At 44.5% G+C, this 22,096-nt stretch overlaps 1 protein-coding gene across 1 annotated transcript in view; it reads left to right on the top strand.

Moving 5' to 3' along the window:
- Window positions 1-1,420: 1,420 nt before the first annotated feature.
- Window positions 1,421-22,096, top strand: part of EME2 (essential meiotic structure-specific endonuclease subunit 2) — a 32,995-nt gene continuing 12,319 nt past the window's right edge. The window contains 3 exon segments of the mRNA XM_054042303.1: window positions 1,421-1,529; window positions 5,227-5,362; window positions 6,742-6,835. Coding sequence (XP_053898278.1) covers window positions 1,421-1,529; window positions 5,227-5,362; window positions 6,742-6,835 — 339 coding nt within the window.

Here is a 22,096-nt window from a genome sequence, read left to right as displayed (position 1 = left end):
TAATCGGTTCTTTGTTAATGTCACTTTTTCTGGAATTCACTTGTTTGTGTGTTTTAGCGTTTAAATTTTCAAGTGTTACAGCTTGTTCAAGTACATACAACTAAACACACTGTCAAAGTGTGTCTTGCTGCAGTAGTGCTTGGGTTAGCAAGAAGATAGAGATAAATTCAGGTTAGTTTGACTGCATTTTTAGATTCTCAGGCCATCAGCCAGTGTGACTCTGATCTAGTTTCAGTGCATGGGGATTCCATGCTACTGGGTAAGTAGTTAATGTTCTTTCCCCAAAAACTGGCCATTACTGGGCACAGACTATTAAAAAGACAGGGAAGAAAATGCAAGTTTCAGAGCTGATTGCCTGTGTTATATCTTATTTATTTGGAGTCCACATCTAGGGATACTTCCAAGATAATTGTAGATAACGCTCTGTCTGGAAATGTTAACTCCTGACATGCCAGGCCAGACCAGACCAGACCAGACCATCCTCTGGGGTTGCACATCTTGGGCCCAGTCCTACTCCCTGTATCTCAGAGGATAGTATCCTTCAGCTAGTTTCTGTTTCCAGCAATGTTATCTTAGACCAGGGGTCTCAAACTCAGATGATCCCGAGGGCTGCATGAGGACTAGTGCATTGGCCCGAGGGCCGCATCACTGAACCCTCCCTCCCCCGGCCACTTCTGGCCCCACCCCCACTCCACCCCTTCCAATTAGGCCCCGCCCCGCCCCACCTCTTCCCACCCCTTCCCTGCCCCATTCCAATCCCTTCCCTGAAGACCCCACCCCAACACTTCCCCCAGGGGGTGCAGAAAGGGTGCAGGGTGCAGCAGGGGCTGAGGTCAGGGAGTTGGGGGTGCAGAAGGGGTATGGGATATGGCAGGGGCTCAGGGCAGGGAGTTGGGGGTGCAGGAGGGGTGTGGGATGTGGCAGGGGGCTCAGGGCAGGGAGTTGGGGTGTGGGATGTGGCAGGGGCTCAGGGCAGGGAGTTGGGGGTGCAGGATGTGGCAGGAGGCTCAGGGCAGGGAGTTGAGGTGTGGGATGTGGCAGGGGCTCAGGGCAGGGAGTTGGGGTGCAGGAAGGGTGTGGGATGTGGCAGGGGGCTCAGGGCAGGGACTTGGGGGTGTCGGAGGGGTTCAGGGTGTGAGCTCCAGCCTGGTGCCGCTTGCCTAGAGCAGCTCTGGGGTGGCAGCAGCGCTCACTGGGGCCAGGGCAGGCTCCCTGCCTGCCTTAGCCCCGGCTCCATGCTGCTGCGTTCCAGGAAGCAGCTGGAACCATGTCCCTGCAGCCCGAGGGGGAGAGGCTCAGGTTTCCCTGCTTGTGTGGCTCTTGCCGCTCTTCTAGGTACCTCCCACGAAGCTCCCATTGGCCGCGGTTCCCTGTTTCCGGCCAATGGGAGCTGTGGGGGGGCGGTGCCTGGAAGGAGGCAATGCCGGAGCCCTCTGCCTTCTTCCCCCTCCCCCTGGCCCGAAGGGGCGTGCTGCCGGCTGCTTCAGAGAGCAGCATGGCGCTTGCAGCATCAGGAGGCAATCCCCCAGGTAGGCAGAGGGGCGGGGAGGGACGGGACGCAGGGAGCTTAGTGGGCGACACACAAGAGCCCTGCGGGCCGCGTGTTTGAGACCTCTGTCTTAGGCCAAGCACTGCACAGTTGTAACGATGCTGGCTCTGGCGGGACCCAACTGAGAGTGCCAATTCAGGACCAATTGCTTAAAACAGGGGAGTTACAGCCCAAGGCTGGGGTTTCTCCACCTCGAAGGCAAACCAAACCAGCCAGACTAAGAGGACTTTGGTTTTACCCCACTGGCTAACCACAAGTCACACAAGCAATTCCCTTAGATACTCCAGTTTCCCAGCATCACCACCAGTGCCACTCGTTATGGGGACAAATGGTTATGAAAACCAATACCCCAGTAAAAGAAAAAAGGTTCTCTCGATCCCAAAGGACCAAGCCCCAGACCCAGGTCAATATACAAATCAGATCTTACCCACAAATCACGCTGTTGCCAATCCTTTAGAATCTAAAATCTAAAGGTTTATTCATAAAAGGAAAAAGATATAGATGAGAGCTAGAATTGGTTAAATGGAATCAATTACATACAGTAATGGCAAAGTTCTTGGTTCAGGTTTGTAGCAGTAATAGAATAAACTGCAGGTTCAAAATCAAGTCTCTGGAGTACATCCCCAGCTGGGATGGGTCATCAGTCCTTTGTGTAGCGCTTCTGTTTGTAGCGAAGTCCCTCCAGAGGTATGAAGCAGGATTGAAGACCAGATGGAGATGAGGCATCAGCCTTTTATAGTCTTTTCCAGGTGTAAGAACACCTCTTTGTTCTTACTGTGGAAAATTACAGCAAAATGGAGTTTTGGAGTCACATGGGCAAGTCCCTGCATACTTTGCCGAGTCTCAAGGCATATCTGCCTTCTCTCAATGGGTCCATTGTATAGCTTTTGAAAGTTTGAAATACAGACAGTATAGAGCCAGTATTCATAACTTCAACTACCAAATTGATACACACATATAGACAACATAATCATAACCAGTAAACCATAACCTTGTCTTAGACACCCTATTTGACCCCCTTTATACAAGATTTGGTACCACTACAGGACTTTGGTTGCAACCATGTTCTATATGGTCCCAGTTCAAGTCAATAACATCACAACAGTATACTCAGAGAGCTCTACAGGTGCCTGTTTTCAGGGTGTAATACTGATTTTAGAAGCATTTCATGAGGATTTAACAAAGTCCATCCACTTGCATTGGCATTTGAAGGGTTAAATAAGCTATCTTATTTGCAAGGCAGTGAATTAAAATGTGAAGCCATTATGGACATAGGATCATAGAAAATAGAGATGGCAATGACTTATGAGGTGCCCATCCTCCTGCCCGTGGTAGTAAAAAGACTTGTCTTATTTTAGCTTTACAAATTGTCACAGTATTGACTATGTTGTGCCGATTGCCATTCTCCACCCCAGAATTGGGTGCATTTAATTTTCTGTAGGTATGTATACAGCACTCAATACTGAAATATTAGTCAGGTTGAGTGGGGCAACTTTTGTGAGTTAAGGCTTGCAGATGTAGCATGGTTCAGAAGAAACAAATTGAATGTGATCATTGTAACTCTCTCATAATACATAAGCATAAGGGGACAAATTAAGGTTGTACAGACATTCAGGCATTTACTAACTTTTGAGAGCTTCACTTTGCAATTTTAACATTCTTTAAATGGAAGGTTTTAAATGTAAATTCTTACATTTATTAAAAAAACAAAAATTCCATCCTGTAAACCATATTGACTCCCCACAACATCATCAGCAGATCCACTGCGCAGTGCTCTACAAGTTAAGCTAACAGAATAACTGTATATTCTGTGTGGACTTGCTAGTAGGGGAGGATGGAGACCCACTTTGCCAGTGGGTTTCACAGCTATTTTCTGGAGAGTAGAGGAATGGTGAGATTCAGGAATAATAAATTCAATTGCAGGTTCTGTAGGAGAGCATTCTCTAGTGATTATCCTTTAGTGGTAACTCTTCTGCCGGTGTCTCCTCCAACTTTTCTCTGTTAACCCTCTCCAACTCCTGCCCCTTTCTCCCCTGATGCTATTCCTCCCAGCTCCTGCCTGTTTCCCCCCATCTTCAGCCAATATCCCCCATGCTCGTATCTTTCCCTCCTTCTCTGCTCCTGCCTCTGTTCTCCCCACCCTTCTTCTTCCTCATCCCTCTGCATTAGAGTCAGGTGGCTTCCTCCCCTTCCTTGTTGGTGCCTGGCTGCCGACAGGGGGAACGTTGAGGGCACAGGAAAAACAGGGCTCGGTTCCTGTGGCACAGTGTCCCACAGCAATTGCAGGGAAGGTCTTGGTCAGCCACAGGAGGGTGCATGCTCAGTTGTTCCACAGGGATGGCATGTGCATAGCTCAGTGGCCATATAGGAACAGTGAGGAGATGAAGCATGCTCAAGGTAGACGGAATCTTTGGAAATACTTAGGTGCCAAACTCACACATGTCTCTACTGAGCATGTGCTAATTGTGACTTTTTTGGAGGCTTATTACTTGGCCAAATTGGGTGAATTTTCACAGGGATAGCAAAAGGCATATCCCTGACACCTAGGGTAACACTCCTACCAAATTTCAAGTTCCTGTGATGAAGGATGGGGGCATAAGAGCTTCTCAATGAAAATGGTTATACGAAATTTTTTAACATGGATAAACAATGTATTTTTCCCTAGTCTTGTTCTTGGAAATGGCTGAACCATTTTTGCTGAAACTTCCCATATAAAGTCAGCCTGAGACAGGCTCCAGATGTGGAAAATTTCATCCCTGTGTGATTTAAGTTTGGCAAAGTTATAAACAACTGTAAACGGGGTTTTCTAAGGGAAAGAGTAATGCAACATTAATTATAGGTGTCCCTACTTGTGCTGATCGTAATTAACAGTGTGTTGTAAATTTCTCTGAGATAATCAGGTGACATGCAGTATGCTGTATTCAGACACCTGCTATTCAGTGTTCAGGCTTGAAATAATCATAAGAACGTCCATACTGGGTCAGACCAAAGTCTGTCTAGCCCAGTATCCTGCCTTCTGACAGTGGCCAATCCCAGGTGCCCCAGAGGGAATGAACAGAACAGGTAATCATCACGTGATCCATCCCCCGTCGCCCATTCCCAGCTTCTGGCAAACAGAGGCTAGGGACACCATCCCTGCCCATCCTGGCTAATAGCTATTGATGGATCTATCCTCCATTAATTTATCTAGTTCTTTCTTGAACCCCGTTATAGTCTTGGCCTTCACAACATCCTCTGGTAAATAGTTCCACAAGTTAACTGTGCATTGTGTGAAGAAATACTTCCTTTTGTTTGTTTTAAACCCATTGCCTATTAATTTAGTTTGGTGACCCCTAGTTCTTGTGTTATGAGAAGGAGTAAATAACACTTCCTTATTTACTTTCTCCACATTAGTCATGATTTTATATCAATCATTTCCCTTCTTTGTCAAGTATCAGAGGGGTAGCCGTGTTAGTCTGAATCTGTAAAAAGCAACAGAGGGTCCTGTGGCACCTTTAAGACTAACAGAAGTATTGGGAGCATAAGCTTTCGTGGGTAAGAACCTCACTTCTTCAGATGCAAGTAATGGAAATCTCCAGAGGCAGGTATAAATCCCTTCTTTGTGTGGGTTTTAGTTGCTATTTATTACCACTCCCTTTCCTCCCCTAATGTCTGGCCTGTTCTCTCTCTCCTTTCAGGTCTACTAGAAGATCCCGGATCAGATGCTTTGATGGAAGCTTTTGGTTCCTTGGAATGTAAATACTACATTGAGTCCCAGGAAGTGCCCTGCAGCATAACTTGGAGGAGAAACACTCCTAACAGTTTCTCCAGTACTTGATTGTCTGAATCCAATTTTTCCTCTCTTCAATGAGGGGCCTCCTCATATGCCTTATAAATTTAAACTGGCAACAGCTATGCTGTGGGAAAGGATCTTTGAATTGCATTAATTATTAGTGCTGACATTTCCATTAGCCTTTCTAGGCAGGGCTATGGTGTCATCAGCCTCAGATATATAAGTTCTGTGTGACCACTGTTAGTTCAGGGAATGGAGTTGAGTCTGATTGTCCTATAGTTTATTTCAAAGTGAGTGGTTTCAGGGTAGCAGCCGTGTTAGTCTGTATCCTCAAAAAGAACAGGAGTACTTGTGGCACCTTAGAGACTAACAAATTTATTAGAGCATAAGCTTCCGTGGGCTGCCCACGAAAGCTTATGCTCTAATAAATTTGTTAGTCTCTAAAGTACTCCTGTTCTTTTTTCAAAGTGAGTGACTTTCATGCAACTGGGTGTCATTGTCTCAAGCACGTACACATCCAGGATGGATTGTCAATCTCTGCAGCAAACAGGATGGAGATCAGAGTGAGTCACTGATTGTGGAGCGGTTTCATATAGCTAGTTGAAAAAGATTTCTAAAACAAATTCTGTGTCTGCAAAGCATCCTTGATGGCTACTGAGAATGTGAACTGCATAGCTGGGGAAGACAGACTGAGCCAGCTGTAGGCTCCCTTGTTGCTGAATGAAGCCTTTGAGCTCTTTAGAAAATCCTGGGGCTGTTTCTGAACACAGGCTGATGGAAATCCTAGGATGTGAAGTTACCTTCTCTCTGATACCAAATGTCACCATAGCAGGAGATGGGGAACCTTGCAAATAAACTGTAATGATCAGTACAGTGGCATTGTTCTCTCCCGTGTCCCATTGTAAGGATTTCAGGTTGGTGAGTTGAGGTCAGTCCTGTACTTGGATGACTGGTTGTCTGAGTAACCCCTTAAATGTTGTGGGAGAAAAGCTGGCTGGTGCTGTGACCCAGTGATGTGGTGTGCAATCTAGATCCTTTTGCTTGCTTTCCCACCTTGATCTGGACCTTGCCCTCTGTGAATAACTGGCTGTTGTCCCCAATGAGCTGAATTAGGTGATGCTGTAACACACCTTGGCTGCAGCACAGCCAAGTCCAGTTTGAATATCTCTGCCTAGGTTGATGAGTTTTGTAATTGTCCTGCTCTGTTCCCTGCACCCTCAGTGCTCTGTATTTATGTGATCTGCCTTTTAATCAAGCCATATAGCTTTTTCAGCTCTAACTTCAGCCGTTACCTCTTTCCATTCCAGATGGTATGACTGGGCTGAGACCCACCAACCATATTTCATTTTGAGCACATACCAGTTTCAAAAAGTTAAAAACGATTGCCTATATCCCACAAGAAGTTGTTTTTGTTCCCCTACGATGGTCCCCTGGTGAAGGCTGACGAGGAAAATGAGTTGTTGGTGCTGGTAGATTCGAAGGACTTTCTCAAGCGTCTCTTTTCTATAACTCAGGTAGTGTAAATCTCTGAACTTCTGTCTAAAGAGAAGTCTGGGGAGAACTGCCTTTTAACAGTAACACAGGTGGAAGGGCGTTATTCCAGAACTGTGTTACAGAATGCACAAATGTGAATGGAGAGAGCTGTGGGGTGGGATAGCCAGGGTGAATTTGATCAGGAAGACTTGATTTAATCATGGATTTCTACATAAAAGTGCATTCTTGTTGGTGGCTATAACGTTGATACATATTCTTCACAACTCAGAGATACATGTAGGTTTCATTTTTAGAAGGTACACACTATACATTTTTAAAGTGATTTATTTTGAAAACTTTTCAGATTAGTTTTACAGCTATATCAGAAAATGAAATGTTTGGTTATTTTATTTACCAAAGGTAATTGAAGCAGATATTTATGAAGTCATTGGGAGGAGAACTATCTTCAATTCAACAGGTTAATCATTAATATTTGGAGGATTTTCTTGCCATGCTGTATTAGGAGGAGAACATTACCAGACAGACATTTAAATTGTTTTATTAAGAACATAAGAACGGCCATACTGGGTCAGACCAAAGGTCCATCTAGCCCAGTATCCTGTCTACCAACAGTGGCCAATGCCAGGTGCCCCAGAGGGAGTGAACCTAACAGGTAATGATCAAGTGATCTCTCTCCTGCCATCCTTCTCCACCCTCTGACAAACAGAGTCTAGGGACACCATTCTTTACCCATCCTGGCTAATAGCCATTAATGAACTTAACCTCCATGAATTTATCCAGTTCTCTTTTAAACTCTGTTATAGTCCTAGCCTTCACAACCTCAGGTAAGGAGTTCCACAAGTTGACTGTGCGCTGTGTGAAGAAGAAATTCCTTTTATTTGTTTTAAACCTGCTGCCTATTAATTTCATTTGGTGACCCCTAGTTCTTGTATTATGGGAATAAGTAAATAACTTTTCCTTATCTACTTTCTCCACATCACTCATGATTTTATATACCTCTATCATATCCCCCCTTAGTCTCCTCTTTTCCAAGCTGAAAAGTCCTAGCCTCTTTAATCTCTCCTCATATGGGACCCATTCCAAACCCCTAATCATTTTTATTGCCCTTCTCTGAACCTTTTCTAGTGCCAGTATATCTTTTTTGAGATGAGGAGACCACATCTGGACGCAGTATTCAAGATGTGGACGTACCATCGATTTATATAAGGGCAATAATATATTCTCCGTCTTATTCTCTATCCCAGGGGTCTCAAACTCAAATGACCGTGAGGGCCACATGAGGACTAGTACATTGGCTCGAGGGTCGCATTACTGACACCTCCTACCCCGGCCCCCACTCCACCCCTTCCATGAGGCCCCGCCCCTGCCCCGCCTCTTCCCACCCCTTCCCTGCTCCCATTCCAACCCCTTCCCCAAAATCTCCACCCCAACTCTGCCCCCTCCCTGCCTCCAGGGGTGCAGGAGGGGTGAGGGTACAGCAAGGGGTCAGGGTGCAGGGTGCGGCAGGGGGCTCAGGGCAGTGGGTTGGGGTGCAAGAGGAGTGTGGGGTGTGGCAGGGGGCTCAGGGCAGGGGGTTGGAGTGCAAGAGGAGTGCGGGGTGTGGCAGGGCGTTCAGGGAAGGGGGTCGGGGTGCAGGGTGCGGCAGGGGGCTCAGAGCAGGGGTCAGGGTGCAGGAGGGGTGCAGGGTATGGCAGGGGGTTGGGGCACAGGAGGGGTGCGGCATGGGGCTCAGGGCAGTGGGTTGGGATGCAGGAGGGATGCGGGGTGAGGCAGGAGGGATGCGGGGTGAGGCAGGGGGTCGGGGTGCAGGGGGTTCAGGGCAGGGGATTCGGCTGCAGGAAGGGTTCGGGGGGCAGGATCTGGCCCGGCGCATACCAGGGGCAGGGCAGGCTCCCTGTCTGACTGCCTGGGCAGGGCAGGCTTCCTGCTTGCCTGTCTGCCCTGCCCCCGCAAGAGGCTGAAACGTGGGGAAGGGGGGCGGAGGGGCTGTGTGTTTCTGTTGCTTGAGGCACTGCCTCCAGCAGCTCCCATTGTCCGCGGATCCCTGTTCCCGGCCAATGGGAGCTGCTGGGGGCGCTGCCTGAAGTAACAGCCCCTCCGTCCTCCCCTTCCCCACGTTCCAGCCTCTTCCTGGAGCTGCGCAGGGCAGGGCAGGGCAGGCAGGCAGGGAACCTGCCCTGCTCCAGGTGCACATCCGGCCGCCGCTCTGGTAAACACTGAGGGAGGGCGGGGGGGGCTGCGAGGGGCTCGCGGGCTGCAGAAAATCACCCAGCGGCCCACATGTGGCCCACGGGCCGCGTGTTTGAGACCCCTGCTCTATCCACTTTTTAATAATATCTAACATCCTGTTTGCTTTTTTGGCCACCTCTGCACACTGCATGGATGTCTTTAGAGAACTATCCACGATGCCTCCAAGATCTTTTTCCTGATTCGTTGTAGCTAAATTAGCCCCCATCATATTGTATGTATAGTTGGGGTTATTTTTTCCAATGTGCATTACTTTACATTTATCCACATTAAATTTAATTTGCCATTTTGTTGCCCAATCACTTAGTTTTGTGAGATCTTTTTGAAGTTCTTCACAGTCTGCTTTGGTCTTAACTATCTCAAGCAGTTTAGTATCATCTGCAAACTTTGCCACCTCACTTTTTACCCCTTTCTCTAGATCATTTATGAATAAGTTGAATAGGATTGGTCCTAGGACTGACCCTTGGGGAACACCACTAGTTACCCCTCTCCATTCTGAGAATTTACCATTTATTCCTACCCTTTGTTCCCTGTCTTTTAACCAGTTCTCAATCCATGAAAAGACCTTCCCTTTTATCCCATGACAACTTAATTTACGTAAGAGCCTTTGGTAAGGGACCTTGTCAAAGGCTTTCTGGAAATCTAAGTACACTATGTCCACTGGATCCCCCTTGTCCACATGTTTGTTGACCCCTTCAAAGAACTCTAATAGATTAGTAAGACACGATTTACCTTTACAGAAACCATGTTGACTTTTGCCCAACAATTTATGTTCTTCTATGTGTCTGACAATTTGATTCTTTACTATTGTTTCGACTAATTTGCCTGGTATGGACGTTAGACTTACCAGTCTGTAATTGCCAGGATCACCTTTTTAAATATTGGCGTTACATTAGCTATCTTCCAGTCGTTGGATACAGAAGCCGATTTAAAGGACAGGTTACAAACCATAGTTAATAGTTCCGCAACTTCACATTTGAGTTCTTTTAGAACTCTTGGGTGAATGCCATCTGGTCCCGGTGACTTGTTAATGTTAAGTTTATCAATTAATTCCAAAACTTCTTTAGTGACACTTCAATCTGTGACAGTTCCTCAGATTTTTCCCCTACAAAAGCCGGCTCAGGTTTGGGAATCTCCCTAACATCCTCAGCCGTGAAGACTGAAGCAAAGAATCCATTTAGTTTCTCCGCAATGACTTTATCGTCTTTAAGTGCTCCTTTTGTATCTCGATCATCGAGGGGCTCCAGTGGATGGTTAGCAGGCTTCCTGCTTCTGACGTACTTAAAAAACATTTTGTTATTACCTTTTGAGTTTTTGGCTAGCCGTTCTTCAAACTCCTCTTTGGCTTTTCTTATTACATTTTTACACTTAATTTGGCAGTGTTTATGCTCCTTTCTATTTACCTCACTAGGATTTGACTTCCACTTTTAAAAGGAAGTCTTTTTATCTCTCACTGCTTTTTTTACATGGTTGTTAAGCCACGATGGCTCTTTTTTAGTTCTTTTACTGTGTTTCTTAATTTGGGGTGTACATTTAAGTTGGGCCTCTATTATGGTGTCTTTAAAAAGCGCCCATGCAGCTTGCAGGGATTTCACTTTAGTCACTGTACCTTTTAATTTCTGTTTAACTAACGCCCTCATTTTTGCATAGTTCCCCTTTTTGAAATTAAATGCCACAGTGTTCGGTTGTTGAGATGTTCTTCCCACCACAGGGATGTTAAATGTTATTATATTATGGTCACTATTTCCAAGCGGTCCTGTTATAGTTACCTCTTGGACCAGCTACTGCGCTCCACTCAGAACTGAATCGAGCGTTGCCTCTCCCCTTGTGGGTTCCCGTACCAGCTGCTCCAAGAAGCAGTCATTTAAAGTATCGAGAAATTTTATCGCTGCATTTCGTCCTGAGGTGACATGCTCCCAGTCAATATGGGGATAATTGAAATCTCCCACTATTATTGAGTTCTTAATTTTGATAGCTTCTCTAATCTCCCTTAGCATTTCATCATTACTATCACTGTCCTGGTCAGGGGATCGATAATAGATCCCTAATGTTATATTTTTATTAGAGCATGAAATTATATCCATAGAGATTCTATGGAACATGTGGATTCACTTAAGATTTTTACTTCATTTGATTCTACATTTTCTTTCACATATAGTGCTGCCACCCCTCCCCCGCTCTCCCCCCGCATGACCTGTTCTGTCCTTCCGATATATTTTGTACCCCGGAATGATTGTGTCCCATTCATTATCCTCAGTCCACCAGGTTTCTGTGATGCCTATTATATCAATATCCTCCTTTATCACGAGACACTCTAGTTCACCCATCTTATTATTTAGACTTCTAGCATTTGTGTACAAGCACTTTAAAAACTTGTCACTGTTTATTTGTCTGCCCTTTTCTGATGTGTCCAATTCTTTATGTGAATGTTTCTCGTCTGATCTGGCCCTTACATTATCCTCTTCCATCCTCTGCTCCTGACTATAACCTAGAAAATCTCTATCAATAGAAAGCAACAGAGGGTCCTGTGGCACCTTTAAGACTAACAGAAGTATTGGGAGCATAAGCTTTCATGGGTAACCTCACTTCTTCAGATGCAAGTAATGGAAATTTCCAGAGGCAGGTATCAGTATGGAGATAACGATGTTAGTTCAATCAGGAAGGGTGAGGTGCTCTGCTAGCAGTTGAGGTGTGAACACCAAGGGAGGAAAAACTGCTTCTGTAGTTGGTTAGCCATTCACAGTCTTTGTTTAATCCTGATCTGATGGTGTCAAATTTGCAAATGAACTGGAGCTCAGCAGTTTCTCTTTGGAGTCTGGTCTTGAAGTTTTTTTGCTGTAAGATGGCTACCTCTACATCTGCTATTGTGTGGCCAGGGAGGTTGAAGTGTTCTCCTACAGGTTTTTGTATATTGCCATTCCTGATATCTGACTTGTGTCCATTTATCCTCTTGAGTAGTGATTGTCCGGTTTGGCCAATGTACATAGCAGAGGGGCATTGCTGCACATGATGGCATATATAACATTGGTGGACGTGCAGGTGAATGAGCCGGTGATGTTGTAGCTGATCTGATTAGGTCCTGTGATGGTGTTGCTGGTGTAGATATGTGGGCAGAGTTGGCATCGAGGTTTGTTGCATGGGTTGGTTCCTGAGTTAGAGTTGTTATGGTGTGGTGTGTGGTTGCTGGTGAGAATATGCTTAAGGTTGGCAGGTTGTCTGTGGGCGAGGACTGGCCTGCCTCCCAAGGTCTGTGAAAGTGAGGGATCATTGTCCAGGATGGGTTGTAGATCACTGATGATGCGTTGGAGAGGTTTAAGCTGAGGACTGTAGGTGATGGCCAGTGGAGTTCTGTTAGTTTCTTTTTTGGGCCTGTCTTGTAGCAGGAGGCTTCTGGATACACGTCTGGCTTTGTTGATTTGTTTCTTTATTTCCTTGTGTGGGTATCGTAGTTTTGAGAATGGTTGGTGAAGATCTTGTAGGTGTTGGTCTCTGTCTGAGGGGTTGGAGCAGATGCGGTTGTACCTCAGCGCTTGGCTGTAGACGATGGATCATGTGGTGTGTCCGGGATGGAAGCTGGAGGCATGAAGGTAGGCGTAGCGGTTGGTGGGTTTTCGGTATAGGGTGGTGTTAATGTGGCCATCGCTTATTTGTACTGTGGTGTCTAGGAAGTGGACCTCCCGTGTAGATTGGTCCAGGCTGAGGTTGATGGTGGGGTGGAAGCTGTTGAAATCATGGTGGAATTCTTCCAGGGTCTCCTTCCCATGGGTCCAGATGATGAAGATGTCATCAATGTAGCGTAGGTAGAGAAGGGGCGTGAGTGGACGAGAGCTGAGGAAGCGTTGTTCCAGGTCAGCCATAAAAATGTTGGCATATTGTGGGGCCATGCGGGTGCCCATAGCGGTGCCACTGGTCTGGAGGTATATATTGTTACCAAATTTGTAATAATTGTGCGTGAGGATAAAGTCACAGAGCTCAGCAACAAGTTGTTCTGTGTCATCATCAGGGATACTGTTCCTGACAGCTTGTATTGTGTCTATCAATAGACTCTCCTCTAAGAGAAGTCTCTGTCCGATCCACATGCTCCTCTGCAGCAGTCGGCTTTCCCCCATCTCCTAGCTTAAAAACTGCTCTACAACCTTTTTAATGTTAAGTGCCAGCAGTCTGTTTCCACTTTGGTTTAGGTGGAGCCCATCCTGTATAGGCTCCCCCATCCCAAAAGTTTCCCCAATTCCTAATGAATCTAAACCCCTCCTCTCTACACCATCGTCTCATCCACGCATTGAGACTCTGAAGCTCTGCCTGCCTACCTGACCCTGCACGTGGAATTGGGAGCATTTCTGAGAATGCCACTACAGAGGTCCTGGATTTCAGTCTCTTCCCTAGCAGCCTAAATTTGGCCTCCAGGACGTCTCTCCTACCCTTCCCTATGTCATTGGTACCTACATGTACCACGACCACCGGCTCCTCCCCAGGACTACACATAAGTCTATCCAGATGCCTCGAGAGATCCGCAACCTTCGCACCAGGCAGGCAAGTCACTATATGGTTCTCCCGGTCATCACAAACCCAGCTATCTATGTTTCTAATGATCGAATCTCCCATTACTAACACCTGCCTTTTCCTAGTAACTGGAGTTCCCTCCCCCAGAGAGGTAACCTCAGTGCGAGAGGATATGCTAACGCCATCTGGAAGGAGGGTCCCAACTATGGGAAGGTTTCCGTCTGCTCCCGTTGACTGCTCTGCTTCCCTGGGCCTTTCATCCTCCTCAACAGCGCAGGGGCTGTCTGACCGGAGGTGGGACAATTCTACAGTGTCCCGGAAAGCCTCATCAACATACCTCTCTGCCTCCCTTAGCTCCTCCAGTTCTGCCACCCTGGCCTCCAAAGCCCATACGCAGTCTCTGAGGGCCAGAAGCTCCTTGCACCGAATGCGCACATACGCCACCCGCCTACAGGGCATGTAATCAAACATGCTGCACTCAGCGCAATAAACTGGATAGCCCCCACTCTGCTGCTGGGCTTCTGCCTGCATGGTCTCCTAGTTAATGAAAGGGTTTTGTTTAAATCAAGAGGTTTTGAATGTAGCTTAGTTTATAGTTTTACAAAACAGCAAGGGGCCCTTACCCCCTTCCCACTCCCCTTCTAAACTCCCTTGCGAAACTCCCTGTTAGCAGCCCCTGGTCGCTTGTGCACTGCTTTATAAAGCCCTGGCCTGCTTGATAGCCCCTCCCACTGACTAAGGCTCAGCCAATTAACAGAGGCTTCTAGCTTTCAAACCTTCCTTTGAAGCTCACAGCTTCCAACTGCCAGCCACAGCACACTGTCCTTCAAACAAACAAACAGACGGATAAACACAAGCTCAGCACACAGCGAATAACCCCCAAACACAAACAAACACACACTACAGACAGTCACTTACCCCAAGGGTGTTGTATTTGCTCCTCCTTCACCTGGAGAACTCCCTTGCGAAACTCCCTGTTAGCAGCCCCTGTTCACGAGCCCCTGTTGTTGTTTTATTTAACTAAAACAACAACGTTATGTATTCTGGATTTTTTTCTTCAACAGCAAACATATAATATTTTAACAAAACAAGCATATGAATTTTTGAATTAAAAAATTCAAAGTTTTTTAAAATCAGGTACGTTTTTGTTAAAATTTGTTTTTAACTAAAATAGTTAAATGAAATATTAAAAAAAAAATGAAATCGACTATGTCAGCCAGGTCAACATGAGAAACTTAAAATATTGGCTTCTGCAGCTAACTCATCATCTTCACCTTCATTTTCCTGTTTGTTCATAATCTGGAAAAGAAAAACAAGCTTTCCTGCTTTTTCAGGTCCCAAACGGTTTCTCAATTTGGAATGAATTACTCCAAAGGAAGAAAATATTCTTTCTACACCAGCAGAAGAAGCTACTGCTGTTAAAAGTGAGATTATCACTTCAACAGTCTCTGAATCGAAGTGCTTAAGTGAGTTCCACAAGTTCACTGGTGTGACTTTCTTTAAAACATCATCAGCAAACATATATTTCTTGAATGGTTCACCCTTAGCTCTAAAGTTTATTATAGTTGGCATTATGGAGGGTGTGACGGTGCCACCCATAAGGCTTTATAGAAATATGCTTATGAATGTGAGTGTGTGTGTGTGTGTAACTAGAATGTGTTTTATGCTACATATGCCATGTAACATATTTCTGTAAAGGTCATGATCTACTGAATCTATTAATCCTATTTGCATGCATGTATCATTTTTGTATTCGAAGTTATGGATAATGGCTGCATACTTGTTTGATTCTAAGTAGGCTGTAGTGAAGCAGTTGGTCAGCTTCCTGAGTATTCTCAGTAACTGCCCAATCAAGAAACACTTAAGCCAACAATGAACTTGGAGACACCAGTCCACATCTGGGCTTTCCCAGGAATGTGGGCTTGTCTGGTAAGGAACAAAGGACGTGTGACTTGCCCAGGTGACTCTGGACTTTGCATAGGAGAGAGGAGGGGGTTTTCACCCACAAGAGAAAGTCTATTTAAGCCCAGGGGAGACCCATCTATTTTGTCTTCAGCTGGCTAAAGAGAGAGCCTCTCCACCCCCAAGATACCTGAAAGAAACTAGAACAAATGACAGTGACTGCAAGGAGTTTGAGTGATTGCTGGACCCAGACTAGAAGGACATTAGTCTGTAAAAGGAAGCCTTCTGGAACTGGTGAGGATTTTATCTGTATTCAGTTGGATTAGACATAGACTGGAGTGTTTTATTTTATTTTACTTGGTAATTCACTTTGTTCTGTCTGTTACTACTAGGAACCACTTAAATCCTACTTTCTGTATTTAATCAAATCACTTTTTACTTATTAATTAACCCAGAGTATGTATTAATACCTGGGAGGGCAAACAGCTGTGCATATCTCTTGATCACTGTTATAGAGGGTGAACAATTTATAAGTTTATCCTGTATAAGCTTTATACAGGGTAAAACGGATTTATTTGTGTTTTAGACCCCATTGGGAGTTGGGCATCTGAGTGTTAAAGACAATAATGCTTCTGTAAGCTGCTTTCAGTTAAGTTTGCAGCTTTGGGGCAAGAAATTCAGACCCTGGGTCTGTGTTGGAGCAGACAGGCTTGTCTGGCTCAGCAAGACAGGGTGCTGGGGTCCCAAGCTGGCAGGGAAAGCAGGGGCAGAGGTAGTTTTGGTACATCAGGTGGCAGCTCCCAAGGGGGTTCTGTGATCCAACCCGTCACAGAGGGATGATTGCTCGATGTCCATGTCATAGCCTACTCCTCTTCTTCAGCAGTTAAGGTTTGACCCTGGTACTGAGTATTGAGAATACTTGCAAGAAAATGAGCTGGAGATGGTGCTTGTCCCATTCGTTTTTTTAATGCTTGTAATTTAACTCTGTCATTGCATATTTCTCTTGTTAAGATCTCACTCAGTTCCTTCCAAATTTCAACAACGTCAGCAATAAAACAGCTATTTCCCTGCATTTTGTTCAATGCTACAGAAATAGGCTTCAGGGTACTCAGCATGTGTTCAACATTTCTTTTAAGCCAAATGTTGAGAACTTTGGCTGTGACAGTGCCATCTATTTTTTCACGATTTTGTCACAAACTGTCATCAGTTTAGGCCAGTTCTTGATATAGTGCTCAAAACAGTCCACTACTGAGTTTCATCACATGTCTTGTGGGAGAGTTAGCTTGGTTCCTCCCAAGGAACCTTCTTTTTTCAGAGCAGCTGCTGCAAATGGTTGTTATAGAAATATTTTGCAATTTCAACAACATTAGACTTTATTTCTGGAATACTGAAGTCTTTAGCTAGGAGGTGCATCAAATAACCACTGCAACTGTATGTTATTAGCTTGGGACTCTCTTCTAAATAATTTCTTCTCATCTTGGATACACTTGCAGTATTGTCTGTGACCAAGCTGCATACTAGACGTTTGAATTTTTTTTCAGTTTGTTATAGCTTTTACCGCTACTTCTTGTAAGTATTCTGCTGTGTGTGCATTTCCTGATATATCAATTGTGTCTGTAAGGAAAACATTCCCTTCTTCTGTTGTCACACAAACACATACAACAGGATCATTGTGGACATTGCTCCACCCATCAAGACTCAGGTTAACAATTTCACCCTCTAGACCTTTTGCACACTGCTCAATTTCTTTTTCATACACTTTATCCAACAATTTGCCTGCAACATCTGCTCTGTTGGGTGGACAGTCTTAATGACTGAACCATGTTAATGAAGTGTGGGTTCTCAATCATACAGAAAGGAGAGTTTGTTGCATAAACAAACTGGGCAATTTTTTCATCAATTACCTCTTTTTGTAATCTGCTGGTTCTTATCACAAACTTATCTATGGTCGTTTCTGGATGATGGAATTTTTTTTTCTTTTTGCTACAGGTGGCTATATGACATACGTAATCAGGGCCATCCCTAGCTATTCTGGAGCCTTATGCAGTCCCCCCTCCCCCCGTGGGGGGGGAAGACCTCCATGGGGGGCTGGCTTGGGGGAATCACCCCCCCAGCACTCACTGGCAGCATGGCTAGGGCCGGCCCACTGCACTTCCCGCCGCCGGTGAGTGCAGGTCCAGCCCTGATGCACTCCTCAGGGGCGGGAAGGGGCGGAGCATGGGTGGGAAGAGGCAGGGCTAGGGTGGGGGAAGAGGCAGGGGCTTTGGGGAAGGGGTGGAGTGGGGGTGGGGCTGGGGCGGAGCAGGGGTGGGGGCCGTGGGAAGAGGCAGAGCAGGGGCTGGAGCAGCATGCAGTGGCGCAGGGCACCAGGAAATTTGGTGCCCCAAATTTCCTGGTGCCCTATGCAGCTGCGTCCTTTGTGTATGGGTAATTACGGCCCTGTACATGATGTGACTGAAACACTATCATTGGCAGATAACTCTGAAACTATAGAAAATGATGGTGATCTTGAAGGTGGATAGTCTTCAGAATCCTGTATGTTGAGGATGGATTCTTCTAAACAAAATAAGTCAATGTAGTTATTTAATTACACTGGTCTACAATTTTTGAGAAGTCATCTGCTTCAGAGATAAAATGTGCTATTTATTATGTATTTTGATGTGTTGAATTCAAATATGACAATTAAAACAACGGATTGGCTACTGTTTCTAAGATATTTAAGTTTTTACATTTTATGTCTATGTATATTGTGTAGATAGTAGAGTTTTAATCATAAATTGTAAACCTAGGTCTTTTCATGTGTTTATGGTTGCTTTATATGATAATATTTCACCTGTCCTGTTTATGTAACACTTTAAAAATCAGCAAAAGGGTTATATAAATAAAATTTATTATGAAACAAAAGGCAAAAAACTATTATGTACATAGTTTAGTCCTATTCAGTGTCTACTCGGCGCTTCTTAGCTTGTCTCTTGTATTCATTAAATGGAGCATCTCTTGTCACTGTCCAGCAATAGTCTGCAAGCATTGATGGGGCTCCACGTGCCTTGATAGCGTTTCTCCATTGTTGCAATGTCCTGGTGAAATCGCTCGCCATGCTCGTCGCTCACTGCTCCGCAGTTCGGTGGAAAAAAATCTAGATGAGAGTGCAAAAAATGTATCTTTAGTGACATGTTGCAACCAAGGCTTTTGTATGCCTTGAGGAGGTTTTCCACCAACAATCTGTAGTTGTCTGCCTTGTTGTTTCTGAGAAAATTTATTGCCACTAACTGGAAGGCTTTCCATGCCGTCTGTTCCTTGCCACGCAGTGCATGGTCAAATGCATCATCTCGAAGAAGTTCACGAATCTGAGGACCAACAAAGACATCTTCCTTTATCTTAGCTTCACTTAACCTTGGAAATTTTCCACGGAGGTACCTGAAAGCTGCTTTCAAGTGTTTTGTCAATGGCCTTGACAAAGTTCTTCATCAGACCCAGCTTGATGTGTAAGGGTGGTAACAAAATCTTCCTTGATTCAACAAGTGGTGGATGCTGAACACTTTTCCTCCCAGGCTCCAATGACTGTCGGAGTGGCCAATCTTTCTTGATGTAGTGGGAATCTCTTGCACGACTATCCCATTCGCAGAGAAAACAGCAGTACTTTGTGTATCCAGTGTGCAGATACAAGCAAGAGAGCAACAACCTTCAAATCGCCACAAAGCTGCCACTGATGTTGGTCATGCTTTATGCACCTCAAAAGTTGTTTCATGTTGTCATAGGTTTCCTTCATATGGACTGCATGACCAACTGGAATTGATGGCAAAACATTGCCATTATGCAGTAAAACAGCTTTAAGACTCGTCTTCAATGAATCAATGAACAGTCTTCACTCATCTGGATCGTGAACGATGTTGAGGGCTGCCATCACACCATCGATGTTGTTGCAGGCTACAAGATCACCTTCCATGAAGAAGAATGGGACAAGATCCTTTTGACGGTCACGGAACATGGAAACCCTAACATCACCTGCCACGAGATTCCACTGCTGTAGTCTGGAGCCCAACAGCTCTGCCTTACTCTTGGGTAGTTCCAAATCCCTGACAAGGTCATTCAGTTCACCTTGTGTTATGAGGTGTGGTTCAGAGGAGGAGGATGGGAGAAAATGTGGGTCCTGTGACATTGATGGTTCAGGACCAGAAGTTTCATCCTCTTCCTCGTCTGACTCAAGTGAGAATGATTCTGGTGCATCAGGAACCGGCAGTCCTTCTCTGTGGGGTATTGGGCGTATAGCTGATGGAATGTTTGGATAATGCACAGTCCACTTTTTCTTCTTTGACACACCTTTCCCAACTGGAGGCACCATGCAGAAGTAACAATTGCTGGTATGGTCTGTTGGCTCTTTTCAAATCATTGGCACTGCAAAAGGCATAGATTTCCTTTTCCTGTTCAACCACTGGCGAAGATTTGTTGCACAAGTGTTGCAGCATATGTGTGGGGCCCACCTCTTGTCCTGATCTTCAATTTTGCAGCCAAAATAAAGGTGATAGGCTTTCTTAACCATAGTGGTTATACTGCGCTTTTGTGATGCAAAAGTCACTTCACCACAAACATAGCAGAAGTTATCTGCACTGTTCACACAAGTACAAGGCATCTCTGCTCACTTTGGCTAAACAGAAATGTGTCCCTTTGCAAAATCAAACACTGACAAATAAGAGAGCATGACACTGTATGATTTCTAGACCTGATATAGGGCAATTTGTTCAGCAGAGTGATGTAAGCTTCGTTATAATTGCATTATCCATGACTTCTAGGAATAACATGATGCAATTCATATAATGTATGGTGCAATACCAGCTTCAGATTGCATCATTCATTGTTTTGCCTGAAAAGCAAGTACTGTCCAAACCCAGTCATAGATTTATTCATAGGTCCAGTCAAAGATGTATTTTAGTCATTTCTGGTTTAAATTGAGATCCCTTCCCTTTATAACTCACTTATCCTCTGCCATTCCCAAGTCAAGGGTCGTATATACTGACCCAATAGCAATCTTGAAAACTAGAGCCAATCAACAATTTTAAGCATCATTTTCGTTCTCAGTGACCCAGAATTAGTAAAGTTTGACTACATTTATTTCAGAAGCATTTTGGCTGTAGAGCAGTTTTATTATTACCATACTACTCATTTAGTATTACTCATTGTATTCACTGACACTCAGTACTACTTTAAAGGTGAAATTGTAAAAGGAATCTGCCTATTTCAGCTATTTATTTTTTTATCACAACTGCATCTAAAATGATAGTACCGTAGAGTAACAACTATATTTTTTGCTCAAACATGAGAATTCAAAAATAGTCCAGAAGGAAGACAGGCAGTCCTTAAGAAAGAAGTATGAAATAAAAAAGTTTACCAACCTGAAGATCTTGCATGTTCAGACATGTTCCTTTCATCGTCTTCAACGGAGTTTCCTCCTGAGAAGGAACACTTCTCATGATGTTTCATTCGGGAAACCAGGCCTTGCATTTCTTTTTTGCACTGTTTGCATTTTTCACGGATGCCTGTCTTACCCACAGGTGGAGGAACTTCATTAAAATATTCCCAAACTGGGTCTCTTTTACGGCCTGCTGGGTATGGTAGATCTCAAATTAATGAAGGCTACACTTAGAAAGACCTCAAGATTTCTGGAATATGCTGCTCAAACAGTTTCACTTTTGTTTCTACTGCCTGTCTCTCCCTTCTCATATTTATCTCCAGACTTCTCCTTGTCCAGATCTATTCCGCCCCCAACAATCTTCATTGAACTTTTTGAAACTTTGCACTTTTAGAGGGGGGTAAGGGATTGACTCTGTGTACACAAATTTGCAGAGGGACAATAGGGTTGAGGTCTGTTATTTCTCACCTCTATATTTTATGTATTTATTTATTTATTTAAAAGCATTTTTGCTGTTAACAAGCATGTTATCTCTGGAGACACAAATCCAGAGTTTGAGAACTGCAAAACTAAGCATCTCTGATAGTATCTTCTAGACAGAGCCCTGAGACCCATTGGGTAGATAGAAAGATTAACCTAAATAATCTATACAGAAGCCCCTGGAACCCCATTAATTGGGTCCTTAATCCATGAACTATTATCTTAAATATTACATGAATATATTGTTTCATATTATAGAATTAGAATTTATAATCCGTATTCCATGATGAGATATCTTTGAGCTATAATGTATCTTAATTAAAACTAACTTTAGATAGGTTTTTTCCTGAAAAAGCATTTTATCAAAAAATCGATTTAAATTAAATAAATCTGATTTTTTTTTTAAATCCTTGTTTTTTATCCACCCTGGGAATAGCCAAAGCCTGCCTGAACTTAGTGCGCCCACTTGGGCTGAGTAGTGGAAGTTCTGACTCTTGATTTAAACCTGGGACAGACCATTGCTTTAGCGCCTTTGGGCAGTCTAGACCCATCACTTTGTGCGTGTTAGTGTTTGAACACTCAGGGTTGCACTTCAAATATCTGTATGAAGGAAACCTTCAAAGAACACAGCTTGGAGAAGCACAAATGTTTGGAAGTAAAGAGATTTGCAGCTAGTTATGGATGCAGCTCCATATGGCCTTTTATTTATCTACCCCTAGGAAGATAAGGCCCCTGCCCTGAGGAG

Source organism: Malaclemys terrapin, chromosome 10 (assembly GCF_027887155.1).
Source record: "Malaclemys terrapin pileata isolate rMalTer1 chromosome 10, rMalTer1.hap1, whole genome shotgun sequence".
Taxonomy (NCBI): domain Eukaryota; kingdom Metazoa; phylum Chordata; order Testudines; family Emydidae; genus Malaclemys; species Malaclemys terrapin.
This window is presented reverse-complemented; position numbering and strand designations above follow the sequence as displayed.